Source organism: Lethenteron reissneri, chromosome 71 (genome assembly GCF_015708825.2).
Source record: "Lethenteron reissneri isolate LAM-NWPU_2019-01 chromosome 71, ASM1570882v1, whole genome shotgun sequence".
In the NCBI taxonomy this organism is placed as follows: Eukaryota; Metazoa; Chordata; class Hyperoartia; order Petromyzontiformes; family Petromyzontidae; genus Lethenteron; species Lethenteron reissneri.
The window spans coordinates 768,550-793,932 of record NC_083849.1 but is presented as its reverse complement, the minus strand read 5'-3'; the positions used below and the strand labels follow the sequence as shown (position 1 = coordinate 793,932).

Below are 25,383 nucleotides of genomic sequence, written 5' to 3'. Positions count from 1 at the left end.
AAGTTTAAAACCCGAACCTTCTTAGACATCAAAACGCCCTAGCCCAGTCACACAAATCGCGTAGCCTTTTATTGTTGGGGGTCATTTTGGTTTTTACATATATGTCACATCTTTCCTCGGGCAGAGTCTAGCCGAGTTGCAGTCTTGCTTGCCTCTCTACACAACGAGATCCTACCCCTCCCTTCCTAGTCTCACCTGCTGCCCTCTGGCGTGAGGGCCGTGTTTATTAGGTCACGGCTCGGCTCAGGCTCAAGCGAGCCGGCTCAAAAGAAGCCACGCTTAAAATTAGAGCCGACTATGAAAATGATCACAGCCACTCTCAGGATTTGAAACGATCCGAAACAGCCCCAAAGCCATGGCCAAGCCATTCACCGACACACCTTTGGAAGCAAATGAGCAGTGCAAGCCTGAGTTGGGCGTGTTAGAGAGCAGGGCCTGAGTTGGGTCGTGTTAGAGACCAGGGCCTGAGTTGGGCCGTGTTAGAGACCAGGGTCTGAGTTGGGCGTGTTAGAGAGCAGGGCCGTGTTAGAGAGCAGGGTCTGAGTTGGGCGTGTGAGAGAGCAGGGTCTGAGTTGGGCCGTGTTAGAGAGCAGGGCCTGAGTTGGGTCGTGTTAGAGACCAGGGCCGTGTTAGAGAGCAGGGTCTGAGTTGGGCGTGTGAGAGAGCAGGGTCTGAGTTGGCCGTGTTAGAGACCAGGGTCTGAGTTGGGCGTGTGAGAGAGCAGGGTCTGAGTTGGCCGTGTTAGAGACCAGGGCCGTGTTAGAGAGCAGGGTCTGAGTTGGGCGTGTTAAAGAGCAGGGCCTGAGTTGGCCGTGTTAGAGACCAGGGTCTGAGTTGGCCGTGTTAGAGACCAGGGCCTGAGTTGGCCGTGTTAGAGACCAGGGTCTGAGTTGGCCGTGTTAGAGACCAGGGTCTGAGTTGGGTCGTGTTAGAGACCAGGGCCGTGTTAGAGACCAGGGTCTGAGTTGGCCGTGTTAGAGACCAGGGCCTGAGTTGAGCGTGTTAGAGACCAGGGTCTGAGTTGGCCGTGTTAGAGACCAGGGCCTGAGTTGGGTCGTGTTAGAGACCAGGGCCGTGTTAGAGACCAGGGTCTGAGTTGGCCGTGTTAGAGACCAGGGCCTGAGTTGAGCGTGTTAGAGACCAGGGTCTGAGTTGAGCGTGTTAGAGACCAGGGTCTGAGTTGGGCCGTGTGAGAGACCAGGGCCTGAGTTGGGTCGTGTTAGAGACCAGGGCCGTGTTAGAGACCAGGGTCTGAGTTGGCCGTGTTAGAGACCAGGGCCTGAGTTGGGCCGTGTGAGAGACCAGGGCCTGAGTTGGGTCGTGTTAGAGACCAGGGTCTGAGTTGGGTCGTGTTAGAGACCAGGGCCGTGTTAGAGACCAGGGTCTGAGTTGGCCGTGTTAGAGACCAGGGTCTGAGTTGGCCGTGTTAGAGACCAGGGTCTGAGTTGGCCGTGTTAGAGACCAGGGCCTGTGTTGGGTCGTGTTAGAGACCAGGGCCGTGTTAGAGACCAGGGTCTGAGTTGGGTCGTGTTAGAGACCAGGGCCGTGTTAGAGACCAGGGTCTGAGTTGGGTCGTGTTAGAGAGCACGGTCTGAGTTGGGCCGTGTTAGAGACCAGGGTCTGAGTTGGGTCGTGTTAAAGAGCACGGTCTGAGTTGGGCGTGTTAGAGAGTAGGGTCTGAGTTGGGCCGTGTGAGAGACCAGGGCCGTGTTAGAGACCAGGGTCTGAGTTGGGCGTGTTAGAGAGTAGGGTCTGAGTTGGGCCGTGTGAGAGACCAGGGTCTGAGTTGGGCGTGTTAGAGAGCAGGGCCGTGTTAGAGACCAGGGTCTGAGTTGGGCGTGTTAGAGACCAGGGCCGTGTTAGAGAGCAGGGTCTGAGTTGGGCGTGTTAGAGAGTAGGGTCTGAGTTGGGCGTGTTAGAGAGCAGGGTCTGAGTTGGCCGTGTTAGAGAGCAGGGTCTGAGTTGGGCCGTGTGAGAGACCAGGGTCTGAGTTGGGCGTGTTAGAGAGCAGGGCCGTGTTAGAGACCAGGGTCTGAGTTGGGCGTGTTAGAGACCAGGGCCGTGTTAGAGAGCAGGGTCTGAGTTGGGCGTGTTAGAGAGTAGGGTCTGAGTTGGCCGTGTTAGAGACCAGGGCCTGTGTTGGGTCGTGTTAGAGACCAGGGCCGTGTTAGAGACCAGGGTCTGAGTTGGGTCGTGTTAGAGACCAGGGCCGTGTTAGAGACCAGGGTCTGAGTTGGGTCGTGTTAGAGAGCACGGTCTGAGTTGGGCCGTGTTAGAGACCAGGGTCTGAGTTGGGTCGTGTTAAAGAGCACGGTCTGAGTTGGGCGTGTTAGAGAGTAGGGTCTGAGTTGGGCCGTGTGAGAGACCAGGGCCGTGTTAGAGACCAGGGTCTGAGTTGGGCGTGTTAGAGAGTAGGGTCTGAGTTGGGCCGTGTGAGAGACCAGGGTCTGAGTTGGGCGTGTTAGAGAGCAGGGCCGTGTTAGAGACCAGGGTCTGAGTTGGGCGTGTTAGAGACCAGGGCCGTGTTAGAGAGCAGGGTCTGAGTTGGGCGTGTTAGAGAGTAGGGTCTGAGTTGGGCGTGTTAGAGAGCAGGGTCTGAGTTGGCCGTGTTAGAGAGCAGGGTCTGAGTTGGGCCGTGTGAGAGACCAGGGTCTGAGTTGGGCGTGTTAGAGAGCAGGGCCGTGTTAGAGACCAGGGTCTGAGTTGGGCGTGTTAGAGACCAGGGCCGTGTTAGAGAGCAGGGTCTGAGTTGGGCGTGTTAGAGAGTAGGGTCTGAGTTGGGCGTGTTAGAGAGCAGGGTCTGAGTTGGCCGTGTTAGAGAGCAGGGTCTGAGTTGGGCGTGTTAGAGAGTAGGGTCTGAGTTGGTCGTGTTAGAGACCAGGGTCTGAGTTGGGCGTGTTAGAGAGCAGGGTCTGAGTTGGGCGTGTTAGAGAGTAGGGTCTGAGTTGGGCGTGTTAGAGACCAGGGTCTGAGTTGGCCGTGTTAGAGACCAGGGTCTGAGTTGGGCGTGTTAGAGAGTAGGGTCTGAGTTGGGCGTGTTAGAGACCAGGGTCTGAGTTGGGCGTGTTAGAGAGTAGGGTCTGAGTTGGGCGTGTTAGAGACCAGGGCCGTGTTAGAGAGCAGGGTCTGAGTTGGGCGTGTTAGAGAGTAGGGTCTGAGTTGGGCGTGTTAGAGAGCAGGGTCTGAGTTGGCCGTGTTAGAGAGCAGGGTCTGAGTTGGGCCGTGTGAGAGACCAGGGTCTGAGTTGGGCGTGTTAGAGAGCAGGGCCGTGTTAGAGACCAGGGTCTGAGTTGGGCGTGTTAGAGACCAGGGCCGTGTTAGAGAGCAGGGTCTGAGTTGGGCGTGTTAGAGAGCAGGGTCTGAGTTGGCCGTGTTAGAGAGCAGGGTCTGAGTTGGGCGTGTTAGAGAGTAGGGTCTGAGTTGGTCGTGTTAGAGACCAGGGTCTGAGTTGGGCGTGTTAGAGAGCAGGGTCTGAGTTGGGCGTGTTAGAGAGTAGGGTCTGAGTTGGGCGTGTTAGAGACCAGGGTCTGAGTTGGCCGTGTTAGAGACCAGGGTCTGAGTTGGGCGTGTTAGAGAGTAGGGTCTGAGTTGGGCGTGTTAGAGACCAGGGTCTGAGTTGGGCGTGTTAGAGAGTAGGGTCTGAGTTGGGCGTGTTAGAGACCAGGGTCTGAGTTGGGCGTGTTAGAGAGCAGGGTCTGAGTTGGGCGTGTTAGAGAGCAGGGTCTGAGTTGGGCGTGTTAGAGAGTAGGGTCTGAGTTGGGCGTGTTAGAGAGCAGGGTCTGAGTTGGCCGTGTTAGAGAGTAGGGTCTGAGTTGGGCGTGTTAGAGACCAGGGTCTGAGTTGGGCGTGTTAGAGAGCAGGGTCTGAGTTGGGCGTGTTAGAGAGCAGGGTCTGAGTTGGGCGTGTTAGAGAGTAGGGTCTGAGTTGGGCGTGTTAGAGACCAGGGTCTGAGTTGGGCGTGTTAGAGAGCAGGGTCTGAGTTGGGCGTGTTAGAGAGTAGGGTCTGAGTTGGGCGTGTTAGAGACCAGGGTCTGAGTTGGGCGTGTTAGAGAGCAGGGTCTGAGTTGGGCGTGTTAGAGAGTAGGGTCTGAGTTGGGCGTGTTAGAGACCAGGGTCTGAGTTGGGCGTGTTAGAGAGCAGGGTCTGAGTTGGGCGTGTTAGAGAGCAGGGTCTGAGTTGGGCGTGTTAGAGAGTAGGGTCTGAGTTGGGCGTGTTAGAGACCAGGGTCTGAGTTGGGCGTGTTAGAGAGCAGGGTCTGAGTTGGGCGTGTTAGAGAGTAGGGTCTGAGTTGGGCGTGTTAGAGACCAGGGTCTGAGTTGGGCGTGTTAGAGAGCAGGGTCTGAGTTGGGCGTGTTAGAGAGTAGGGTCTGAGTTGGGCGTGTTAGAGACCAGGGTCTGAGTTGGGCGTGTTAGAGAGCAGGGTCTGAGTTGGGCGTGTTAGAGAGCAGGGTCTGAGTTGGGCGTGTTAGAGAGTAGGGTCTGAGTTGGGCGTGTTAGAGACCAGGGTCTGAGTTGGGCGTGTTAGAGAGCAGGGTCTGAGTTGGCCGTGTTAGAGACCAGGGTCATGACTAAGAAAAGCGGCCCTGAGAGTAGATGGGCTGTCGACAGATGAGCCAGGTTGTCGAATCCGGCCTATCTGCCTCTTGACCCGTCTCTCTCGTGGCGAGTTTAGCTCCTTAACTCCCAACGGACTCAAGATGTAAACAGGACAGGCACTCAACTAGGTCTGAGCTTAGTCTCGCCTCGAAATTCTGGTGGAGGAGTAGGCAGGCTGCTGTGGAGAAGGCTCCACTCCCACCTAGAGCAACCACAAAAGCCTGAGTCTTTCCTAGACCATTAACCCTCCCCAGTCTAGGAAAGGAGTCTCACTATGCATCTAAAAACGGGACATTTACCTTCAGCCAGGTCTAAGAGTACCAAGACTAACTTCCGCTAGACTCTGCCCGGTGCTGCCACCCATGGTCAGCCTAAGTGTCATTGAGGCCGGAACCGGCGAAGGAGCGCATGTAAGTGTGCACCGCGGTCGGAAAGAGGTTACTGCCGTCACCGCTCCCGTCCCTCCCACCGTCATCGCCGCCGCCATCGCCGCCGTCGTAGCCGGCGTCGCCGTTGAACCCGCAGGCGCCGGCGTCTCCACTGCGAGGGGCGCCAGCGCTGCGCAGGCAAGAGTCGTCGGATGTCTCCATCTTGCACACGCCGCCCTCGTCGTGACACGCCGCAAAGGCTCCGTCGTAGGCCATCGCCGCCGCCGCCACGATGTCACCGCCGCCGCCGCCGCCGCCGCCGCCGGTGCTGCCGTCGATGTTGTCATGGACAATGACGACGGGCGCGGCTGCTCCAGGCCCATTGTGCCCGTTGGCGTGAAACGGTGGCACGTTGTCGTCGGGGAAAGATGTGCAGGCCTTCTTGCATTTCTGCCGCCGGTTGGAGAACCACAAACGCACCACCTGGCGTGTTCGGCGATTGTGGGGGGGGGGGGGGGGCGGGGAGACAGGCCACGAGAGGTGGTGGGTGGGGGGGGGGTACAGGAGAACGGGAGGCTTGGTTACAAGTGTGCGCGAGAGTCACGACCCAAACAATTGATATAGTAATACAAAAAAAAGTTAAATCGACGCAAATTTACTGACCCGACCAATGCCGGCTTTGCAGGTGCCGAGTCACATTTGTGCCGCACAGGGTTAGCTGCTACCGGGAGTGGGGGGGGGGGGGGGTGCCTCCTAGGCTAAACCACATGGCAACAATGATCACCCCCTACCGGCGGATTAGCTCCCACCGAGGTGGGAGGCGATGGAGAATGGATGGAAGGCGCGCGCTGCCATTTTCGGGGGGCATTTAATCTAGAAACTTTTTATATCACCGGGTGTAAGGGCCTACCGAGCCGACACAAATCTCTTTTTCACAAGCAACGTGGCCATCACAAATGATGGCTCAACGAAGTGGTGGCTTATTATCACCACCACATGGAAATTTAAAGCGGGAACCAAATACTCAAAAAACGCGTGATGTAGATTCTAAACGTGGAAGGAAAAAAAACACAACGCAGGACCCAGAGAAAAATACACGCTACCATGGAGGGAACATGTAAACTTCTAATGTACAGCAGGCGTCAGGGTTGGGATCGAACCCACGACTTGTTTACCAGGAGAGGTAGTTAACATCCGAGCCACTGTGACGCAAGACGATAATGGCTACGATTTGTCATTGTTACATCATGTCAGAGGACTTCCAAATGGGCTGGTGAGCTCCATGTACAATGGCGGTGGTTGTGGTTGTTAGTGGCAGTGGGCGAGAGCGTGGCGGTGGTGGTGGCACCGCAATACCTCCGTTAGCAATGGCTCCGGTACTGTAGATGCCGTAGAACGCAGCAGGACTCTGAGGGGTCCATCACCGTCCTAGGTAAAGACAAACATTTGAAAGATGTAATAAGAATAATACACATACACACACGCACATACAGAAATCACGGGAAGCGATTAAAGAGTGAAATTATTCAACGCTTCTCGCCCCCCCCCCCCCCCCCCGTCGTCACAGTGGTCATAGCGGTGATGAGTCGTAGCGGTGGTCAGTGGTGATGAGTCGTAGTGGTGATGAGTCGTAGTGGTGATGAGTCGTAGTGGTGATGAGTCGTAGCGGTGGTCAGTGGTGACAAGTTGTAGCAGTGACGAGTCGTAGCGGTGGTCAGTGGTGGCGAGTCGTAGCGGCGACGATTCGTCCGATAGACTCACATTGTTCTCCAGTTTGAGATGCTGGGCGATGCTCGCGATGGCCGACATGTTGGGCTTGGAGCAGACATTGTAGTAGGCCTCCAACTGCATCCGCGTGTAGCTCGCAAAGTAGGTGCGCTTCTTGCGAATACGTTGCACCACCTCACGCGGAGTCTTGCTCAGGGTCTGTCCGGCCGCAGCGTTCTCAACGCCCTGCGGGGAGTGGTGGATCCACGGTCGAGATTCCGTTTCTTTGGTGGCGGAGGGGGGGGGGGGGGGGGGCGGTGCGACTGGGTTCGTTGTCGAGCGATCGGGCGATGACGGTCGATCGATTGCGGGTTTGTCCGGTTGCCGCGGCCGAGACGACGAAGGATGGCCGTGATCGTGTGCGTGGGTGGGTGCGTGGGTGCGTGGGTGCGTGGGTGGGTGCATGGGTGGGTGGGTGCGTGGGTGGGTGCGTGGTTGGGTGGGTGGGTGCGTGGGTGGCTGGGTGCGTGCGTGCGTGCGTGGGTGGGCGAGTCATAGCCCGGGCGACGTTACCTCTTTGGTGTCGTTGCCGCCGTTGCCGCCATTGCCGCCATTGCCGCCATTGCCGCCATTGCCGCCATTGCCGCCATTGCCGCCATTGCCGCCATTGCCGCCATTGCTGCCATTGCTGCCGTTGCTTTGCACATCCTCCATCCACAGCTTGAAGAGCGGCTGCAGCTTGCACAGGTTCCTCTGGCTCAGCTGCAACGCCTCGAAGCGGCAGATCGTCGTCTGGCTGAACACTCGGCCTGGGCGGGAGGAGGGGGGGGGACGGCAACGACCACGGAGTTGAGGCGTTGTGGACTACGCGACACACGGACAGAGCGAGGCACGGATCGAGTCTCCCACCCACACCGCCGCGTGAGAGCCTCACCGCACAGCGAGCCGATGGAGATCCCCATCTCGGCCTGCGTGAAGCCCAGGTTGACGCGCTTCATCTTGAGCTCCTTGGCGAACCGAGCCAGTTCATCGATGCTCATCAAGTTGTCCTGCTAAGACCCACCGGGGAGGGGGGGGGTGGGTGAGAAAAACCTCCTCCATCAACCTCCACCACCACCATAGAGACGTAGGGTTTGCAGCGCAGTGCATTAACCGCTGTGCCACCACTCCCCACAAGTGCACAGATTAATATCGCCACACACACACACAAAGATGCCCCATGTAGTCTTCAACATCTCTTGGGCAAAGTGCCGTTCCAGTCTACAAGTTAAGATAGGCATGGCACACGAGGGTGGGGGTGGTGTGGCCATTACCATGCCCGGCCGCCTTTGTCTCCCCTAGTGGCAATGTTTACTACACACCGCACCAGGTATTTAGAGGCCGAGTCGACCTAGGGGAGGCCCAAACCCCGTTCAGATAATCGTCACTGGCGGTGTTGGCCGCGAGCGGGAATCGAACCCGGGTCGTCAGGTTCGTAGCGCTAACCGCCACACACACACACACACCTGTACATTTGTACACACACACGTACACAACAACAACAACAACCGCCATTCGCCACTAAGTGGCGGTGACGTCACCACGATGCTTGTGCCAGGCCAAGTGCACCTTGAGGCCACACCCTACACATACCTGTACACAAACCTGTACACCTGTACACAAGTACACAAACCTGTACACCAGTACACAAACCTGTACACCAGTACACAAGTACACAAACCTGTACACAAACCTGTACACCTGTACACAAGTACACAAACCTGTACACCAGTACACAAACCTGTACACCTGTACACCAGTACACAAACCTGTACACAAGTACACAAACCTGTACACAAGTACACAAACCTGTACACACCTGTACACACCCGCACACACCTGTACACACACACACCTGTACGCACGTCTCCCGCGTCCTCACCTCTCCAACGCCCGAGTCGCGGCGCTCGCGCCAGCTCGTCGTGGTGGCGCTGGGCTCGCACGAGGAGCCCGCTCCGTCGCTCTCGGGCGACGACACCACCACCACCACCACGTCCCCCTGCTGCAGCTGCTGCTGCAGCTGCTGCTGCTGCTGCTGCTTGCGCAGCTCGTGCTGCTCCTGCTGCCGGTGCAGCTCCTGGTACAGCTGCTGCTGGTGCTGCTGGTGCTGCAGAAAATTGAACTGTTGCTGCTGTTGCTGCTGTTGCTGCTGCTGCAGCTGCTGATAATGATACCGCTGTGTGGGTTGAATAGGAGACATTTGGTCTGCGTCGAGTCCATGTTGACCAGCCTGATATTGATGATGTGGATGCTGCTGCTGCTGCATCATCATCAACGGAGCAGGCCACGCGTCTGGCGAAGCACCAGACTCACCACTGCCGCCACCGCCGCCACCACCACCACCGCCACCGCCGCCACCACCGCCACCACCACCGCCACCGCCACCACCCAAAGCCGGCAGCCCCCACTTGCCATCGGAACCGACCTCGCCCAGAGCACCGTGCCACTCGTAAGCGGGCCTCTGCCCGTGGTGCAGTTGGCGAGGCTGCTGCTGCTGCTGCTGGCGTAGCAGGTGATGCATCAGCAGTAGCTGCTGCTGCTGCTGCTGATGCATCATCGTCCCGTGGCACTCGTCGTCGGACACGCTCACCACGGTGTCGCCGCCGCCGCCACCGCCGCCGCCGCCGCTGCTGCTGCTGCTGCCATCGTCGTCGTCGTCGACGATGTCGATGACGACGCTCTCCTCGAAGCGGGAGGCCGCGGGGGCCGGCGGCAAGCCCGGCCAGCCCTGGTGCTGGTGGTGCTGGTGGTGGTGCTGGTGGTGGTGGTGCGGCGGCGGTGGTGGTGGTGGCGGCGCCTGGCACGGCACGGTGGAAGCCAAGAATCTGGCCGAGGTGCTGGCCACCGCCAGGTCGTCGTCGGGGGACTCGGCGCCCAGGCCAGCGAGGAACGGAGCGGCGAAGCCGATGGACCTCGGCGTGAGCTGCCTTTGCCGACGCTGCTGCTGATGATGATGCTGCTGCTGCTGATGATGCTGCTGCTGGTAAGCCAGCGTTTCATCCGTGGCCACGCCATTATTGTGAACGGCCACCAGCGAGCCGGCTGTCGTGGCCACGGTGGGCCCGTAGGTGGACGGATGGCGAGGAGGGCCCTCCTGCTGCTGCTGCTGGTGATACTGCTGCTGCTGCTGGTGATACTGCTGCTGCTGCTGGTGATACTGCTGCTGGTGATACTGCTGCTGCTGCAGCTGCAGAGAGTAATAGTCTGGGATGTTGATAGTAGCGAACCAGTTTGTCCCCATCCTATGTCCCAGAGGCGTGTCCGGTGCCTGCAGTAGCGACGACGACGACGACAAGGAAGACGAGGAGGAGGAGGACAGCGACGAGTTGTTGAAAGCGTCCATCACCTGACCGCCGGCGCCGGCCGGCTCCTCGGGCGGGGAGCTCTGCGCGGAGACGCCCGGGTGAGGGCCGTAGGCGCGGAAGCGGTTGTCCAGAGAGGGCCCGGGCTGGGGAATGTCCAGCGCGGAAGTTTGGAGGGATTGGGTCTCCATGGTGGTCGTTTGGTGGGGCGAGAGAGAAGCCAAGAAAGGATCTAGAGAGTTAGATTTAAAAAAACAAGAAATGAAATTTCGATTTAAAGCTTTCGTGACTGCAGGGATTCATCTTCTTGGTTCTTTCGGTAAAGTCACGTAGAAGGGAAATAATAAAATAATAAAAATAAAACATAATAAATTCTCACGACGTTTCGGCCACAACGCAAGCAGCCATCCTCAGGTGAAGAACAGGTCTGTCGGGAAGACAGCGTCTGAATGACAGACCTGTTCTTCACCTGAGGACGGCTGCTTGCGTTATGTGGCCGAAACGTCGTGAGAATTATTTTATTATGTTTTATTATTTTGTTATTTCCCTTCTACGTGACTTTACCGAAAGAACCAAGAAGAAGAAATTAAATGTTAAGATGGAGGTCCTCTTTGGTTTATAGGTGGCAATTTTAAATCGGCATTTAAACAAATACAGGGTAAACCAAAAGCCATAATAGAGGGTGGCCCAAAACTCAGGACACCCTGAAGCAGCGTCACTGCCCGACAAACGCCACTTTTTGAATACAATTGTGGAAGCCGCACACACACAAGGCGTTGTCGCTATTGACACGACACGCATAGAGTTTTTGTTCAACCTGAGAAGAAAAAAAAAAGCTATACACCAATAAAATAAGTTATTCATTTTCATTTTTTAAAATTACAAATAAATATATTTAAACTGCTGCAAAGTTGTAGAAAAATACGGATGCTTAACAAGAGAATACATTCCTGCGGAAGGAGCTGGTAGGAACGTTGTTGGGTTGCTCGGTCAATGGCCTGCAGGGTCAACGGCGGCGTGGTGTATTCCGCAAATATGCCCGACTGAGGGCGGGCACAAGCCGGCGTGAGTAGGTTAAACGTTGAGTTTCATAAGGGCACCACGGGGTGACCAGCCCCTCCCCACCTGCCCTCCCCACCCAGCCCCTCCCTCCCCACCCAGCCCCTCCCTCCCCACCCAGCCCCTCCCTCCCCACCCAGCCCCTCCCTCCCCACCCAGCCCCTCCCTCCCCACCCAGCCCCTCCCTCCCCACCCAGCCCCTCCCTCCCCACCCAGCCCCTCCCTCCCCACCCAGCCCCTCCCTCCCCACCCAGCCCCTCCCTTCACGACGGACGGACACAATAATCCCCTGTAGGCTGGTGGAACCAGGAGGTTCCTACCAGTACAATATTCAGATGTGACCGCGGCTCACATCAGGAGAGTGCCATGGCTGGTGCCTGGGCCAAACGATCCGAATGTGAATATTTAGACTGCAGTAAGAAATCCGTAGAGCTATAAAGCTCCCCCCCCCCCCACCACAAATGTCCAGTAGGGGGCACGTGGCGCAGAACGTTACAACAGCAGCAAGCAATGAAACACCGCCACTACACCACAAACAAAAGATAAAGATCCCCCGTATAGCCTTAACAGACTGTAGGGGCAAGTGTTGTTAGCGAGCACCTATGAAGGCTGGAACGGTACACGAGGGGGTGGGTGGCCAGCACCACGCCCGACCGCCTTTGTCTCCCTAGCGGCAATGTTTACACACCGCACCAGGTACTCATTTGAGGCTGAGTCGACCTAGGGGAGGCACCAGGACCCGTTCAGAAAATCGTCACTGATTTTGGCCGTGAGCGGGAATCGAACTCGGGTCGCCAGGTTCGTAGCGCAGCGTAGCGCTAACCGCTACACCACCACTCCCCACATACAGACACACACACACAGACACACACACACAGACACACACAGGCGCGTACGTGATTTCCGACTCAGGCTTAACGATTAATCGATCTCGAATCGAAATTTTAAACAATGCGATTAGCAAATGGCAAAGGCTGCGATTTTTAGCGATTTGAAAAGTCCTGTGACTTTATTGGAATTGTTTTATTTATTATTATAACTTTATTTAGCTTAACAATTGTTCTATGTTTGATTTTTTTACTTCAATTAAAGCATTTTAATAAATACATGTTGGAAGCAATTAATGTATTTTAAGTTATCATCCTTGAATTAGAATATATAGAGCAGTTCATATTGTGATGGTATCACGTGGTAATGCTCCACCACATGTTCTAAATCGATTACACTGAATACTGAACTGAAGATTTGAAGTTTTCGTGACTGCAAGAATCCACACTCTTTAGTTCTTTCGGTAAAGTCACGTGGGTAGAAAACTTACAATGAAATATAAATAATAAATCAACCATAACGAGCGCTTGTGTTGCGCCCGAAACGTCGTGAGTTTATTTTTTTTTATTTTTTATACCTACGTGACTTTACCGAAAAAGCCAAATAGTATTGAACTGAAGCTTGACTTTAAAGAAATGTAATCGCAAATCAAATCGCGATATCTGTCAGAAGACTCGTCCAGCCCGACTGCACACACTCGCTTGCAGATTTCACTTTGATCACGACGCTGCTGCTACTACTGCTGCTACTACTGCTGTTGCTGCCGCTACTACTGCTGCTGCTACTACTAACTGCTGCTACTGCTGCTACTACTACTGCTGCTGCTGCCGCTACTTCTCATCCCTACCGCCAGGGTCCATGCTCAGACGTTCAACGTCAACGCTTGAGCGGTGATGCCCGCTGCTGCTGCTGTAGCTGCTGCAGCTGCTGCTGCTGTAGCTGCTGCTGCTGTAGCTGCTGCTGCTGTAGCTGCTGCTGTAGCTGTAGCTGCTGCTGTAGCTGTAGCTGCTGCTGCTGTAGCTGCTGCTGCTGTAGCTGCTGCTGCAGCAGCAGCAGCTGCAGCTGCTGCTGCTGCTGCAGCTGCTGCTGCAGCTGCTGCTGCTGCAGCTGCTGCTGCTGCAGCTGCTGCTGCTGCTGTAGCTGTAGCTGCAGCTGCTGCTGTAGCTGCTGCTGCTGCAGCTCTTAACGGGCTAACTGCGAAATGGAGTACTCTTCAAGTCGAGTAGTGATGGGTTCTTTCGGTAAAGTCACGTCGGTAGAAAATAAAATAAAAATAATAAAATATTTAAAAAATAAAAATAAAAACTCACGACGTTTCGATCGCAACACGAGCGGCCGTCACCAGGCGGGAGAGACTTTACCACCGGAAGAAAAAACAACCCACATCGAATATAATTTCCTACAGTCACGAAAGTTTTAAGTCGAAATGCGAAAAAGAGCTTCATAGCTCATCGGATTTCCTCCGGGTCATGAATAGTCGGACTGCGTTGGCAGTGGTGCACGCACAACAACAACAATAGAAGTGGTGGTGCACGCACAACAACAACAATAGAAGTGGTGGTGCACGCACAACAACAACAACAATAGAAGTGGTGGTGCACGCACAACAACAACAACAATAGAAGTGGTGGTGCACGCACAACAACAACAACAAAAGAAGTGGTGGTGCACGCACAACAACAACAACAGAAGTGGTGGTACACGCACAACAACAACAATAGAAGTGGTGGTGCACGCACACAACAACAACAATAGAAGTGGTGGTGCACGCACAACAACAACAACAATAGAAGTGGTGGTGCACGCACAACAACAACAACAATAGAAGTGGTGGTGCACGCACAACAACAACAACAATAGAAGTGGTGGTGCACGCACAACAACAACAACAATAGAAGTGGTGGTGCACGCACAACAACAACAACAAAAGAAGTGGTGGTGCACGCACAACAACAACACAGAAGTGGTGGTACACGCACAACAACAACAATAGAAGTGGTGGTACACGCACAACAACAACAACAATAGAAGTGGTGGTACACGCACAACAACAACAATAGAAGTGGTGGTACACGCACAACAACAGCAGTGGTGGTGGTACACGCACAACAGCAGCAGCGTGCAGCCTTAGAAGGACCCCCCCCCCCTCCCCAGTCTATTTCGTGGGCGACGGTTCGGGCATTAGGCCTTGTTCAGGAGTTCATCTGCACGCCCTAAGGACGCGGCTGTACCTACGGGAAATGTTCAGTTCAAAGGCAAAGGTCCCCCGTGTAGCCTCTAACACTATCGGGGCAAGTGCCGTTAGCGAGTAGCAGCAGCATCAGCACCTGTGACGGCTGCCGGCGCTGTGGCACACGAGGGGGTGGGTGGCTACCAGCACCACCACGCCCGGCCGCCTTTGTCTCCCTCCCCCCACCCAGTGGCGGCGTTGACGAGGCACGCAGCACCGAGGGTTGTCAACTCCAACGAGCGCCTCTCTCGGTCTCCACGTCGGAGCCGGAGACAGAGGCGGGCGGGCGGGCGGGCGGGCGGGCGGCGCCGCGAGCGTCACGCGACAAAGTCGACAGGAGTTGGAGCGCTTCGAGTGGCGCAGAGAAACGTGCACGCGGTGGTGGTGGTGGTGGTCGTGGTGGTGGTGATGGTGGTCGTGGTGGTGGTGGTAGTAGTGGTGATGGTGGTGGTCGTGGTGGTGGTGATGGTGGTCGTGGTGGTGGTGATGGTGGTGGTGATGGTGGTCGTGGTGGTGGTGGTGGTAGTAGTGGTGATGGTGGTGGTCGTGGTGGTGGTGATGGTGGTCGTGGTGGTGGTGATGGTGGTCGTGGTGGTGGTGATGGTGGTCGTGGTGGTGGTGATGGTGGTCGTGGTGATGGTGGTCGTGGTGGTGGTGATGGTGGTGGTGATGGTGGTCGTGGTGGTGGTCGTGGTGGTGGTGATGGTGGTCGTGGTGGTGGTGATGGTGGTGGTGGTAGTAGTGGTGATGGTGGTGGTGGTGGTCGTGGTGGTGGTGATGGTGGTCGTGGTGGTGGTGATGGTGGTCGTGGTGGTGGTGATGGTGGTGGTGATGGTGGTGGTGATGGTGGTCGTGGTGGTGGTGGTAGTAGTGGTGATGGTGGTGGTGGTGGTCGTGGTGGTGGTGATGGTGGTCGTGGTGGTGGTGATGGTGGTCGTGGTGGTGGTGATGGTGGTCGTGGTGGTGGTGATGGTGGTCGTGGTGGTGGTGATGGTGGTGGTGATGGTGGTCGTGGTGGTGGTGGTGGTCGTGGTGGTGGTGATGGTGGTGGTGGTGATGATGGTGGTGGTGGTGGTCGTGGTGGTGGTGATGGTGGTCGTGGTCGTGGTGATGGTGGTAGTGGTGGTGATGGTGGTGGTCGTGATGATCGTCGTGGTGGTGGTGATGGTGGTAGTGGTGATGGTGGTGGTGATGGTGGTCGTGATGATCGTCGTGGTGGTGGTGATGGTGGTAGTGGTGGTGGTGATGGTGGTGGTGATGGTGGTCGTGGTGATGGTGGTCGTGGTGGTCGTGGTGGTGATGGTGGTGATGGTGGTGATGGTGGTGGTGATGGTGGTAGTAGTGGTGATGGTGGTGGTGGTGATGGTGGTCGTGGTGGTGGTGATCGTCGTGGTGGTGGTGATGGTGGTGGTGGTGATGATGGTGGTGGTGGTGGTCGTGGTGGTGGTGATGGTGGTCGTGGTCGTGGTGATGGTGGTAGTGGTGGTGATGGTGGTGGTCGTGATGATCGTCGTGGTGGTGGTGATGGTGGTAGTGGTGATGGTGGTGGTGATGGTGGTCGTGATGATCGTCGTGGTGGTGGTGATGGTGGTAGTGGTGATGGTGGTGGTGATGGTGGTCGTGATGATCGTCGTGGTGGTGATGGTGGTAGTGGTGATGGTGGTGGTGATCGTCGTGGTGGTGGTGATGGTGGTAGTGGTGATGGTGGTGGTGATGGTGGTCGTGATGATCGTCGTGGTGGTGGTGATGGTGGTAGTGGTGATGGTGGTGGTGATGGTGGTCGTGATGATCGTCGTGGTGGTGGTGATGGTGGTAGTGGTGATGGTGGTGGTGATGGTGGTCGTGATGATCGTCGTGGTGGTGGTGATGGTGGTAGTGGTGATGGTGGTGGTGATGGTGGTCGTGATGATCGTCGTGGTGGTGGTGATGGTGGTAGTGGTGATGGTGGTGGTGATGGTGGTCGTGATGATCGTCGTGGTGGTGGTGATGGTGGTAGTGGTGATGGTGGTGGTGATGGTGGTCGTGATGATCGTCGTGGTGGTGGTGATGGTGGTGGTGGTGATTAGTGTAGTATAGTTTGCGTAATGTAGTGTGTAGTGTATCTGTAGTGTAGTGTGCGTAGTGTATAGTGTAGTGTATCGTGTAGTGTAGTGTGCGTAGTATATAGTGTAGTGTATAGTTTAGTGTGCGTAGTATATAGTGTAGTGTGGAGTGCAGTGTGCGTAGTGTATAGTGTAGTGTATAGTGTATCGTGTAGTGTGCGTAGTGTATAGTGTAGTGTATGTAGTGTATAGTGTAGTGTGCATGTTGACTTTCTTTCGTACCCTAAGTATCCAGACCGTGCAAATCGCTCACCGCGGGTTGTAAGGACGACGAAACTAAACACAACAACAACCACCACCACCACCACCACCCCACCACCACCACCACCAAGCTCTACGTTCAATCTCAGCGCTGCAACCCTCAAGCTGAAGTTGAAAGCGACTTACCGTTAGCGGAGGTCGCCCCGTCTAAGTCGACGCTTCACGTCCAACGCTGCAGGACTTGCCCTCGACACGAGATCGGGGGGGGGGGGGGTACGAGGTAGTGGGGGGCACGAGGTGGGGGGGTAAGAGGTAGGGTGGGCCGCGAGGTAGTGGGGGGCACGAGGTGGGGGGGGTAAGAGGTAGTGGGGGGCACGAGGTGGGGGGGGGTAAGAGGTAGTGGGGGGCACGAGGTGGGGGGGGGTAAGAGGTAGTGGGGGGCACGAGGTAGTGGGGGGCACGAGGTGGGGGGGGGGGTAAGAGGTAGGGGGGGGGACGAGGTGGGGGGCGCGAGAGATAAGGGGGGAGGCCGCAAGGCTAACTGACATTCACCCCTCCCCCCCCTAACTACCTGCCTTTTATAGCCCCCGTCGGCGAGATCTGATTGGTTGATTGAAATTGAAGGTGGGTGGGGGCGGCGGGGGGGAGGGCGCCGATGCTGTGATCTGATTGGTTGATTGAAATTTCAGGTGGGTGGGGGCGGGGTGGAGTACGTCGATGCTGTGATCTGATTGGTTGATTGAAATTTCAGGTGGGTGGGGGCGGCGGGGGGTGGAGTGCGCCCATGCTGTGATCTGATTGGTTGATTGAAATTGAAGGTGGGTGGGGGCCGGGGGGGTGGAGTGCGCCGATGCTGTGATCTGATTGGCTGTCGTGGTTTTATCTGCCCGGCGCAGGTGTGAGAGGGAGGGGGGGGTGGTGGTGGGGGTGGGGGGGGAGTCGTGGGTGCTGCGTTTTGATTGGTTGTTGGTGATTGGTAGGGGGTGTCGGTGTGCAGGGAGGGAGAGGTTGAGGGGGGGGTGAAGGGGAGGGGTTAAAGGGGGCGGGGGAAGGGGGCGGGGGGGGTATCTGTGGGGGAGGGGCTGGGAGAGGGGGGGGTGGAGGGGGGCGGGGGCTACCTGTGGGGGAGGGGGTGGAGGGGTCTATGGCCATACGTCACCAGGGGAGGGGGGGGGGTGGAGGGGGGCGGGGTATCTGTGGGGGGAGGGGCGGGGCTGCTGTGGGGGGCGTCTGCGCAGTCGTTTGTCGCGCTGCGCGATTCGCCGGTGCCAGGGGAGGTGCACCTACACGTGCCGTGCCAGAGGAGGTGCACCCACACGTGCCAGGGCCAGCACGTGTCGTGCCAGGGGAGGTGCACCAACACGTGCCAGGGGAGGTGCACCTACACGTGCCAGGGGAGGTACACCAGCACGTGCCAGGGGAGGTGCACCCACACGTGCCAGGGGAGGTGCACCAACACGTGCCAGGGGAGGTGCACCCACACGTGCCAGGGGAGGTGCACCCACACGTGCCAGGGGAGGTGCACCAACACGTGCCGTGCCAGGGTAGGTGCACCTACACGTGCCAGGGGAGGTGCACCTACACGTGCCAGGGGAGGTGCACCCACACGTGCCAGGGGAGGTGCACCTACACGTGCCAGGGGAGGTGCACCCACACGTGCCAGGGGAGGTGCACCCACACGTGCCGTGCCAGGGGAGGTGCACCCACACGTGCCGTGCCAGGGGAGGTGCACCCACACGTGCCAGGGGAGGTGCACCCACACGTGCCAGGGGAGGTGCACCCACACGTGCCGTGCCAGGGGAGGTGCACCTACACGTGCCAGGGCCTCGTAGGGCCGTGCGCTCTCTCTCTCTCTGCCTCGGTCACTTCGGGGTGGATTTCCACGCAGCTCTCTCTCTAGGATGTACCAGGCTTCAACAACTCTTTGGTTCTTTCTGTAAAGTCACGTGGGTATAAAAGTAAAGTCACGTAGGTGTAAAATACAAGTATTTTATTTAATAAAGTGAAATAATTTCGAAAAGTTTTTTTTTATAAAAGAAAATAATTTTATTTTATTAAATAACATTATTTTCACGTAGGTATAAAATACTTTACTTTTATACGTAGCTATAAAACAAAATACTTTTATTTCATAAAATAAAAATAATTTATTTTATACATAAGTATAAAATGCTTTTCTTTTACACGTAGGTATAAAATAAAATTATCTTATTTTATAAAATAAAATTATTTACACGTAGGTATAAAATAAAATAAAATTATTGTATTTCTAACTACGTGACTTTACCCAAAGAACCAAAGAGTATTGATTCCTGCAGTCACGAAAGCGTCAAATCTACATTGTACCGGTCGTGTTTGGTCTTTCATTGACATGCAAATATCTCCGCTGCAAAAGCTGCCCCAGCAGACCCACCTCTCTCTCTCTGGCTAAGGCCTCGACACAGAGACATTGGGTCTCTCTGTGTGTGTCTATGTTGTGTGTCTCTCTGTGTGTCTCTGTGTCTCTCTCTGTGTGTCTATGTTGTGTGTCTCTCTCTCTGTGTCTCTCTCTCTGTGTCTATGGTGTGTGTCTCTCTGTGTGTGTCTCTGTGTTGTGTGTCTCTCTCTCTGTGTGTCTCTGTGTCTCTGTGTGTGTGTCTATGTTGTGTCTCTCTCTCTCTGTGTCTCTGTGTCTCTCTCTGTGTGTCTATGTTGTGTGTCTCTCTGTGCGTCTGTTTTGTGTGTCTCTCTCTCTGTGTGTCTCTGTGTGTCTCTCTCTCTCTCTCTGTGTCTGTGTTGTCTCTCTCTGCTTGTGTGTCTATCTCTGTGTGTCTGTGTTGTCTCTCTCTCTGTGTCTCTGTGTTGTCTCTCTCTGCTTGTGTGTGTGTGTGTCTCTGTGTGTCTGTGTTGTCTCTCTCTGTGTCTGTGTTGTCTCTCTCTGCTTGTGTGTCTATCTCTGTGTGTCTGTGTTGTATGTCTCTCTCTGTGTGTCTCTGTGTTGTGTCTCTCTCTGCTTGTGTGTGTGTCTGTCTCTCTGTCTCCGTGTCTGTGTTTTGTCTCTCTCTCTCAAATGTAGTTCTGCCTGATGACGGCTGCTCGTGTTGCAATCGAAACGTCGTATTATATCATTTAATTTATTTTCTTTCTACGTGACTTTACCGACAGAACCAAAGAGTCACGAAAGCGTCAAATCAAGTTTGAGATGCACCTCCTTGTAGCCCATCATCAGCTCCGTCTCCTCCCCAGCCTTGCCAGCCCCCTCTCCTGCCCTCCCTCCCACCCGGCCGAGGCAGCGGTGAGCAGGCGACCCGTGACAGACGAAGCTGAAGATGGTAACGAGGTAGCGGAGACCGCCTGCGGCTGTGGGGCTCTCTCGATAATCGTTTGCGAGAGACACGAGATGACACGCACACACAAAGATAAAAAGATCCCCCGTGTAGCCTTAACAGACTGTAGGGGCAAGTGCTGTTAGCGAGCACCTATGAAGGCCGGAACGGTACACGAGGGGGTGGGTGGCCAACACCACGCCCGACCGCCTTTGTCTCCCCGGTGACGATGTTTACACACCACACCAGGTACTCATTTGAGGCTGAGTCGACCTAGGGGAGGCCCGGGACCGGTTCAGATAATCGTCACCGATGTTGGCCGTGAGCGGGAATCGAACCCGGTTCGCCGGGATTATAGCGCAGCGCGCTACCCGCTACACTATCGCTCCCCACGACATGACGCACATGCGCACACACACACGCACGCGCACACACGCACGCACACGCGCGCACACGTACACACACACGCACGCACACGCGCACACGCGCGCACACACGCACGCACACGCACGCACACGCGCACACGCGCGCACACACGCGCACGTGCATCAAGTCGTGACCCCCCCCCCATTCACCACCGCCATATCTGAATAAATGACATTGTCGTTAAATTATGTTTAAGAGCTCAGGTGTTTTTTTTTTAACGGCTGCCTGCAAAGGTGGGCAGCCAAAGAGTCGTCACCGGGGGAGACAAAGGCGGCCGGGCGTGGTTGCTGCCCACCCACCCACCCCCATCTGTGTGTGCCACAGTGCCGGCAGCTTTCACAAGGTGCTGCTGCTACTCGCCACTAACAGCACTTGCCCCTGCAGGTCTGTTCGAGGCTACACGGGGGACCTTTGTCTGTGCGTAGCTGCTGCTACTCGCCACTAACAGCACTTGCCCCTGCAGGTCTGTTAGAGGCTCCCTGGGGGACCTTTGTCTGTGTGTAGCTGCTGCTACTCGCCACTAACAGCACTTGCCCCTGCAGGTCTGTTAGAGGCTCCCCGGGGGGGCTTTACCTTTGTTTCGGTGTAAGATCAAACCTCAGTGGTGGGTCTTCAGCGAAGAATATTTTCCATGATAAAGGGGGCAGGGGGGGGGGAAAGGGGGGTCAGGGGGGGGTGAGACTGAGTGAATGTGAATGTGAGACCGACACGGAAATGATGCTTCGCAATTCCGGCTCTCGCCTGACGAAGCTGGCTGCTGCTGCTGCCGTTGTTGTTGTTGTCGTTGTTGTCGTTGTTGTTGTTGTCGTTGTTGTTGTTGTTGTAATCACCAGATCAAACGTGACAGTAACGAGGGTTGTGAACGTTGCAGTGAGCACACGACCGCTGAGTGCTGAGCTAGTACACTACACTATACACTACACTATACACTACTATACACTACACTATACACTACACTGTACACTACACTACTAAACACTACACTATACACTACACTATACACTACTATACACTACTAAACACTACACTATACACTACACTATACACTAATATACACTACACTATACACTACACTACTAAACACTACACTATACACTACACTATACACTACACTATACACTACTATACACTACTATACACTACACTATACACTACACTATACACTACTATACACTACACTATACACTACACTATACACTACTATACACTACACTACTAAACACTACACTAAACACTACACTATACACACTATACACTACTAAACACTACACTACTAAACACTACACTTTACACTACTATACACTACACTATACACTACACTACTAAACACTACACTAAACACTACACTATACACACTATACACTACTAAACACTACACTATACACTACACTATACACACTTTACACTACTAAACACTACACTATACACTACACTATACACTACTATACACTACACTATACACTACACTACTAAACACTACACTATACACTACACTATACACTACTATACACTACTAAACACTACACTATACACTACACTATACACTACACTATACACTAATATACACTACACTATACACTACACTACTAAACACTACACTATACACTACACTATACACTACACTATACACTACTATACACTACTATACACTACACTATACACTACACTATACACTACTATACACTACACTATACACTACACTATACACTACACTATACACTACTATACACTACACTACTAAACACTACACTAAACACTACACTATACACTACTAAACACTACACTACTAAACACTACACTTTACACTACTAAACACTACACTATACACTACACTACTAAACACTACACTATACACTACACTACTAAACACTACACTTTACACTACACTACACACTACACTCTACATCTGTAGAGAGCCCAGCGCGTTCCATCGCCACCAAGACAAAGACAAAGATCCCCCGCGTAGCCTGTAAGAGGCTGTCGGGGCAAGTGCTGTTAGGGAGCAGCAACCTTATAAGGCTGCCGGCAGTGAAGCAACACACGTGGGTGGGGGGGGGGGGGGCTGGCAACCACCACGCCCGGCCGCCTTTGTCTCCCCATGTGGCGACGTTTAACTACACACGGCTACGCCAGGTTACTCATTTGTGGCTGAGTCGACCTAGGGGAGGCACCAGGACCGGTTCAGATAATCGTCCCCGGTGGTGTTGTTGGTGGCCGTGAGCGGGAATCGCAGCGCTACACAAAGACAAAGGTCCCCCGTGTAGCCTGTAACACACTGCTGGGGCAAGTGCTGTTAGCGAGTAGCAGCACCCTATGAAGGCTGCCGGCGCTGTGGCACACGAGGGGGTGGGTGGCCAGCACCACGCCCGGCCGCCTTTGTCTCCCCAGTGGCGATGTTTACACATCGCACCAGGTACTAATTTGAGGCTGAGTCGATCTAGGGGAGAGGCCCAGGACCGGTTTCAAATAATCGTCACTGGTGGTGATGGCCGTGAACGGGAATCGAACCCGGGTCGCCGGGTTTGTAGCGCAGCGCACGAAGCGCTACACCGCCACCACCACCCCCTCACCACCACCCCTCCACCACCCCCCCCACCACCACCCCACCACCACCCCACCACCACCCCCCACCACCAACCCCACCACCCCCCCCCCCACCACCCCCCACCACCACCCCCACCACCCCCCACCACCCCCCCCCACCACCAACCCCCACCACCCCCCACCACCCCCCCCCACCACCACCCCCCCCCACCACCACCCCCCACCACCAACCCCCACCACCCCCCACCACCCCCCCCCACCACCACCACCCCCACCACCACCCCCCACCACCAACCCCCACCACCCCCCCACCACCCCCCCCCACCACCACCCCCCCCACCACCCCCCCCACCACCACCCCCACCACCCCGCCCACCACCCCCACCACCCCCCCACCACGAAAAGCAATGCAATACGTGTGCCATGAGACAGGCCCGTTGCCCGAACCGTCGTCTATTATATATGTGTTCCTATTAAGAACCCCAGACAAAGACCCCCCGTGTAGCCTCTAAGAGACTAAGAGGTCAAGTGCTGTGAGTAGCGAGTAGCAGCACCTGTGAAGGCTGCCCGCACTGTGTAGCACACGAGGGGGTGGGTGGCCAGTAACCACGCCCGGCCGCCTTTGTCTCCCCAGCGGCGATGTTTGCCACACGCCGCACTCAATGTGATGAAGCAGGTGATGGGTGCTGGGCACAGCAGCCGCGTTGGCAAATGTGATTTGTTACTTTAATTCTGACTTGTGCAGTAGCAACGATAGTCCACCGCTAATGTTCAATTGCTGTTGAGGGGAGCTGCGTGTTGTCTCGGTGTGGTCCGATACTGTTTCTTTGCAGTTGTTTTGCTCGTGCCGTTTGAACCTCTTACACGTTTAAGTCTTTTGTATTTATTCAGTGGATGTCTGATATGTTAATTACCTCGCCTGGTATGCAGGAGGTCGTGGGTCCGATCCCGACCCTGATGCCTGCTGCTGCTGCCTATTTGGAATTTGCGTCTCTCTCTCTCATCATCATCACGGTGGCTAAGAGATGTTAACCACCTCGCCTGGTGTGCAGGAGGTCGTGGGTCCGATCCCGACCCTTATGCCTGCTGGTGCTGCCTATTTGGAGTTTGCGTTTCTATCTCTCATCATCATCACGGTGGCTAGGAGATGTTGACTACCTCGCCTGGTGTGCAGGAGGTCGTGGGTTCCATCCCGACCCTGACGATGCCTGCTGCTGCTGCCTATTTGGAGTTTGCGTGTCTCTCTTTCTCTCTCCTCGTGGTCGTGTGGATATTTTCCCCGGATCCTCCGCTGTTTACCTCCACATTTTGCAACAAGAATTGAGATGACTGAAGAGTATTTGGGCTTTCGATTTTAAGCTTTCGTGACTGCAGGGATTCGTATTCTTGGTTCTTTCGATAAAGTCACGTAGAAGGGAAGTAATACAATAATAACAAATAAAACAATTAAATTCTCACGACGTCCCCATTGCAACGCAAGCAATCATCATCAGGTGTGAAAACCACAGCAATTTGAAAATTTGAAAAATGTGATTTTTTTTTCAAACCACAGCAATTTGAAAATTTTATTTTTTCCCTAATTTTCTTGCTGTGCAAGACACACACACACGACACACACACACAGACACACACAGACACAAACACATCACACACACACACAGCACACACACACAGACACACACACACAGCACACACACACACAGCACACACTCACGACACACACACAGCACACACACTCCACACACTCACACTCCACACACACGCGCAACTCGCACGCACAACCGTGTGCCCTAATTGATGGGTGGGGTTGGGGGGTGAAGCGATTCAAACCCAAATGTCTTCCTAATCACACACAGCGGGGTGCCGAGTACGAGAAGGAGGAGCAGCGGGGGGGGCGGGGGGTCCCGCTGGATAAGGCCCCGCGCCTCCGTCTATCGCCCCGCGATCTCGGCGCGCTCCTTTGGAAGTGGAACGGAGATCGATAGCGGCGACGGCGGCCGAGGGTGACGACCCGAGCGGCCGTCGCGACAAAAGAACTCAACAAAAACCCGCGGAGCTCCACGGGGTGGAATGCGCAGCGCCACGGGTGGTAACCTCCCATCCCCTCCCCCTCCTCCTTCCCTTTTCAAATGCGCGCTCCGCTCTGTGGAGGCGCCTCGGAATTGACCATGAGTGGCACTCAGGGATGGTGCCATGCGGTTTGGACTCACTCACTCACTCCCCACTCTCTCCACCTGCTTCAATCCCCACTCTCTCCACCTGCCTCTTCCCCATCTCTCTCGCCCATCTCTCTCCCCCATCTCTCTCGCCCATCTCTCTCGCCCATCTCTCTCGCCCATCTCTCTCGCCCATCTCTCTCGCCCATCTCTCTCGCCCATCTCTCTCCCCCATCTCTCTCCCCCCATCTCTCTCCACATCTCTCGCCCATCTCTCTCCCCCCATCTCTCTCCACATCTCTCTCCCCATCTCTCTCCCCCCATCTCTGTCGCCCATCTCTCTCCCCATCTCTCTCCCCATCTCTCTCCCCATCTCTCTCCCCATCTCTCTCCCCATCTCTCTCCCCATCTCTCTCCCCATCTCTCTCCCCCATCTCTCTCCCCATCTCTCTCACCATCTCTCTCCCATATATCTCTCCCCCATCTCTCTCCCCCATCTCTCTCCCCCATCTCCCCCTCC

General features: G+C 55.3%; 1 protein-coding gene across 1 annotated transcript; it reads right to left on the bottom strand.

The window, feature by feature from the left end:
* Positions 1-4,537: 4,537 nt before the first annotated feature.
* Positions 4,538-9,267, bottom strand: LOC133361172 (PE-PGRS family protein PE_PGRS3-like). The gene is made up of 6 exons (XM_061580055.1): positions 9,136-9,267; positions 7,606-7,720; positions 7,245-7,480; positions 6,726-6,917; positions 6,321-6,392; positions 4,538-5,447 (listed from the first exon to the last, which is right to left on the bottom strand). Exons 1-6 carry the CDS (start codon positions 9,265-9,267, stop codon positions 4,968-4,970), a joined length of 1,227 nt encoding a protein of 408 aa, XP_061436039.1. The 3' UTR covers positions 4,538-4,967.
* Between the last annotated feature and the right edge of the window lie 16,116 nt (positions 9,268-25,383).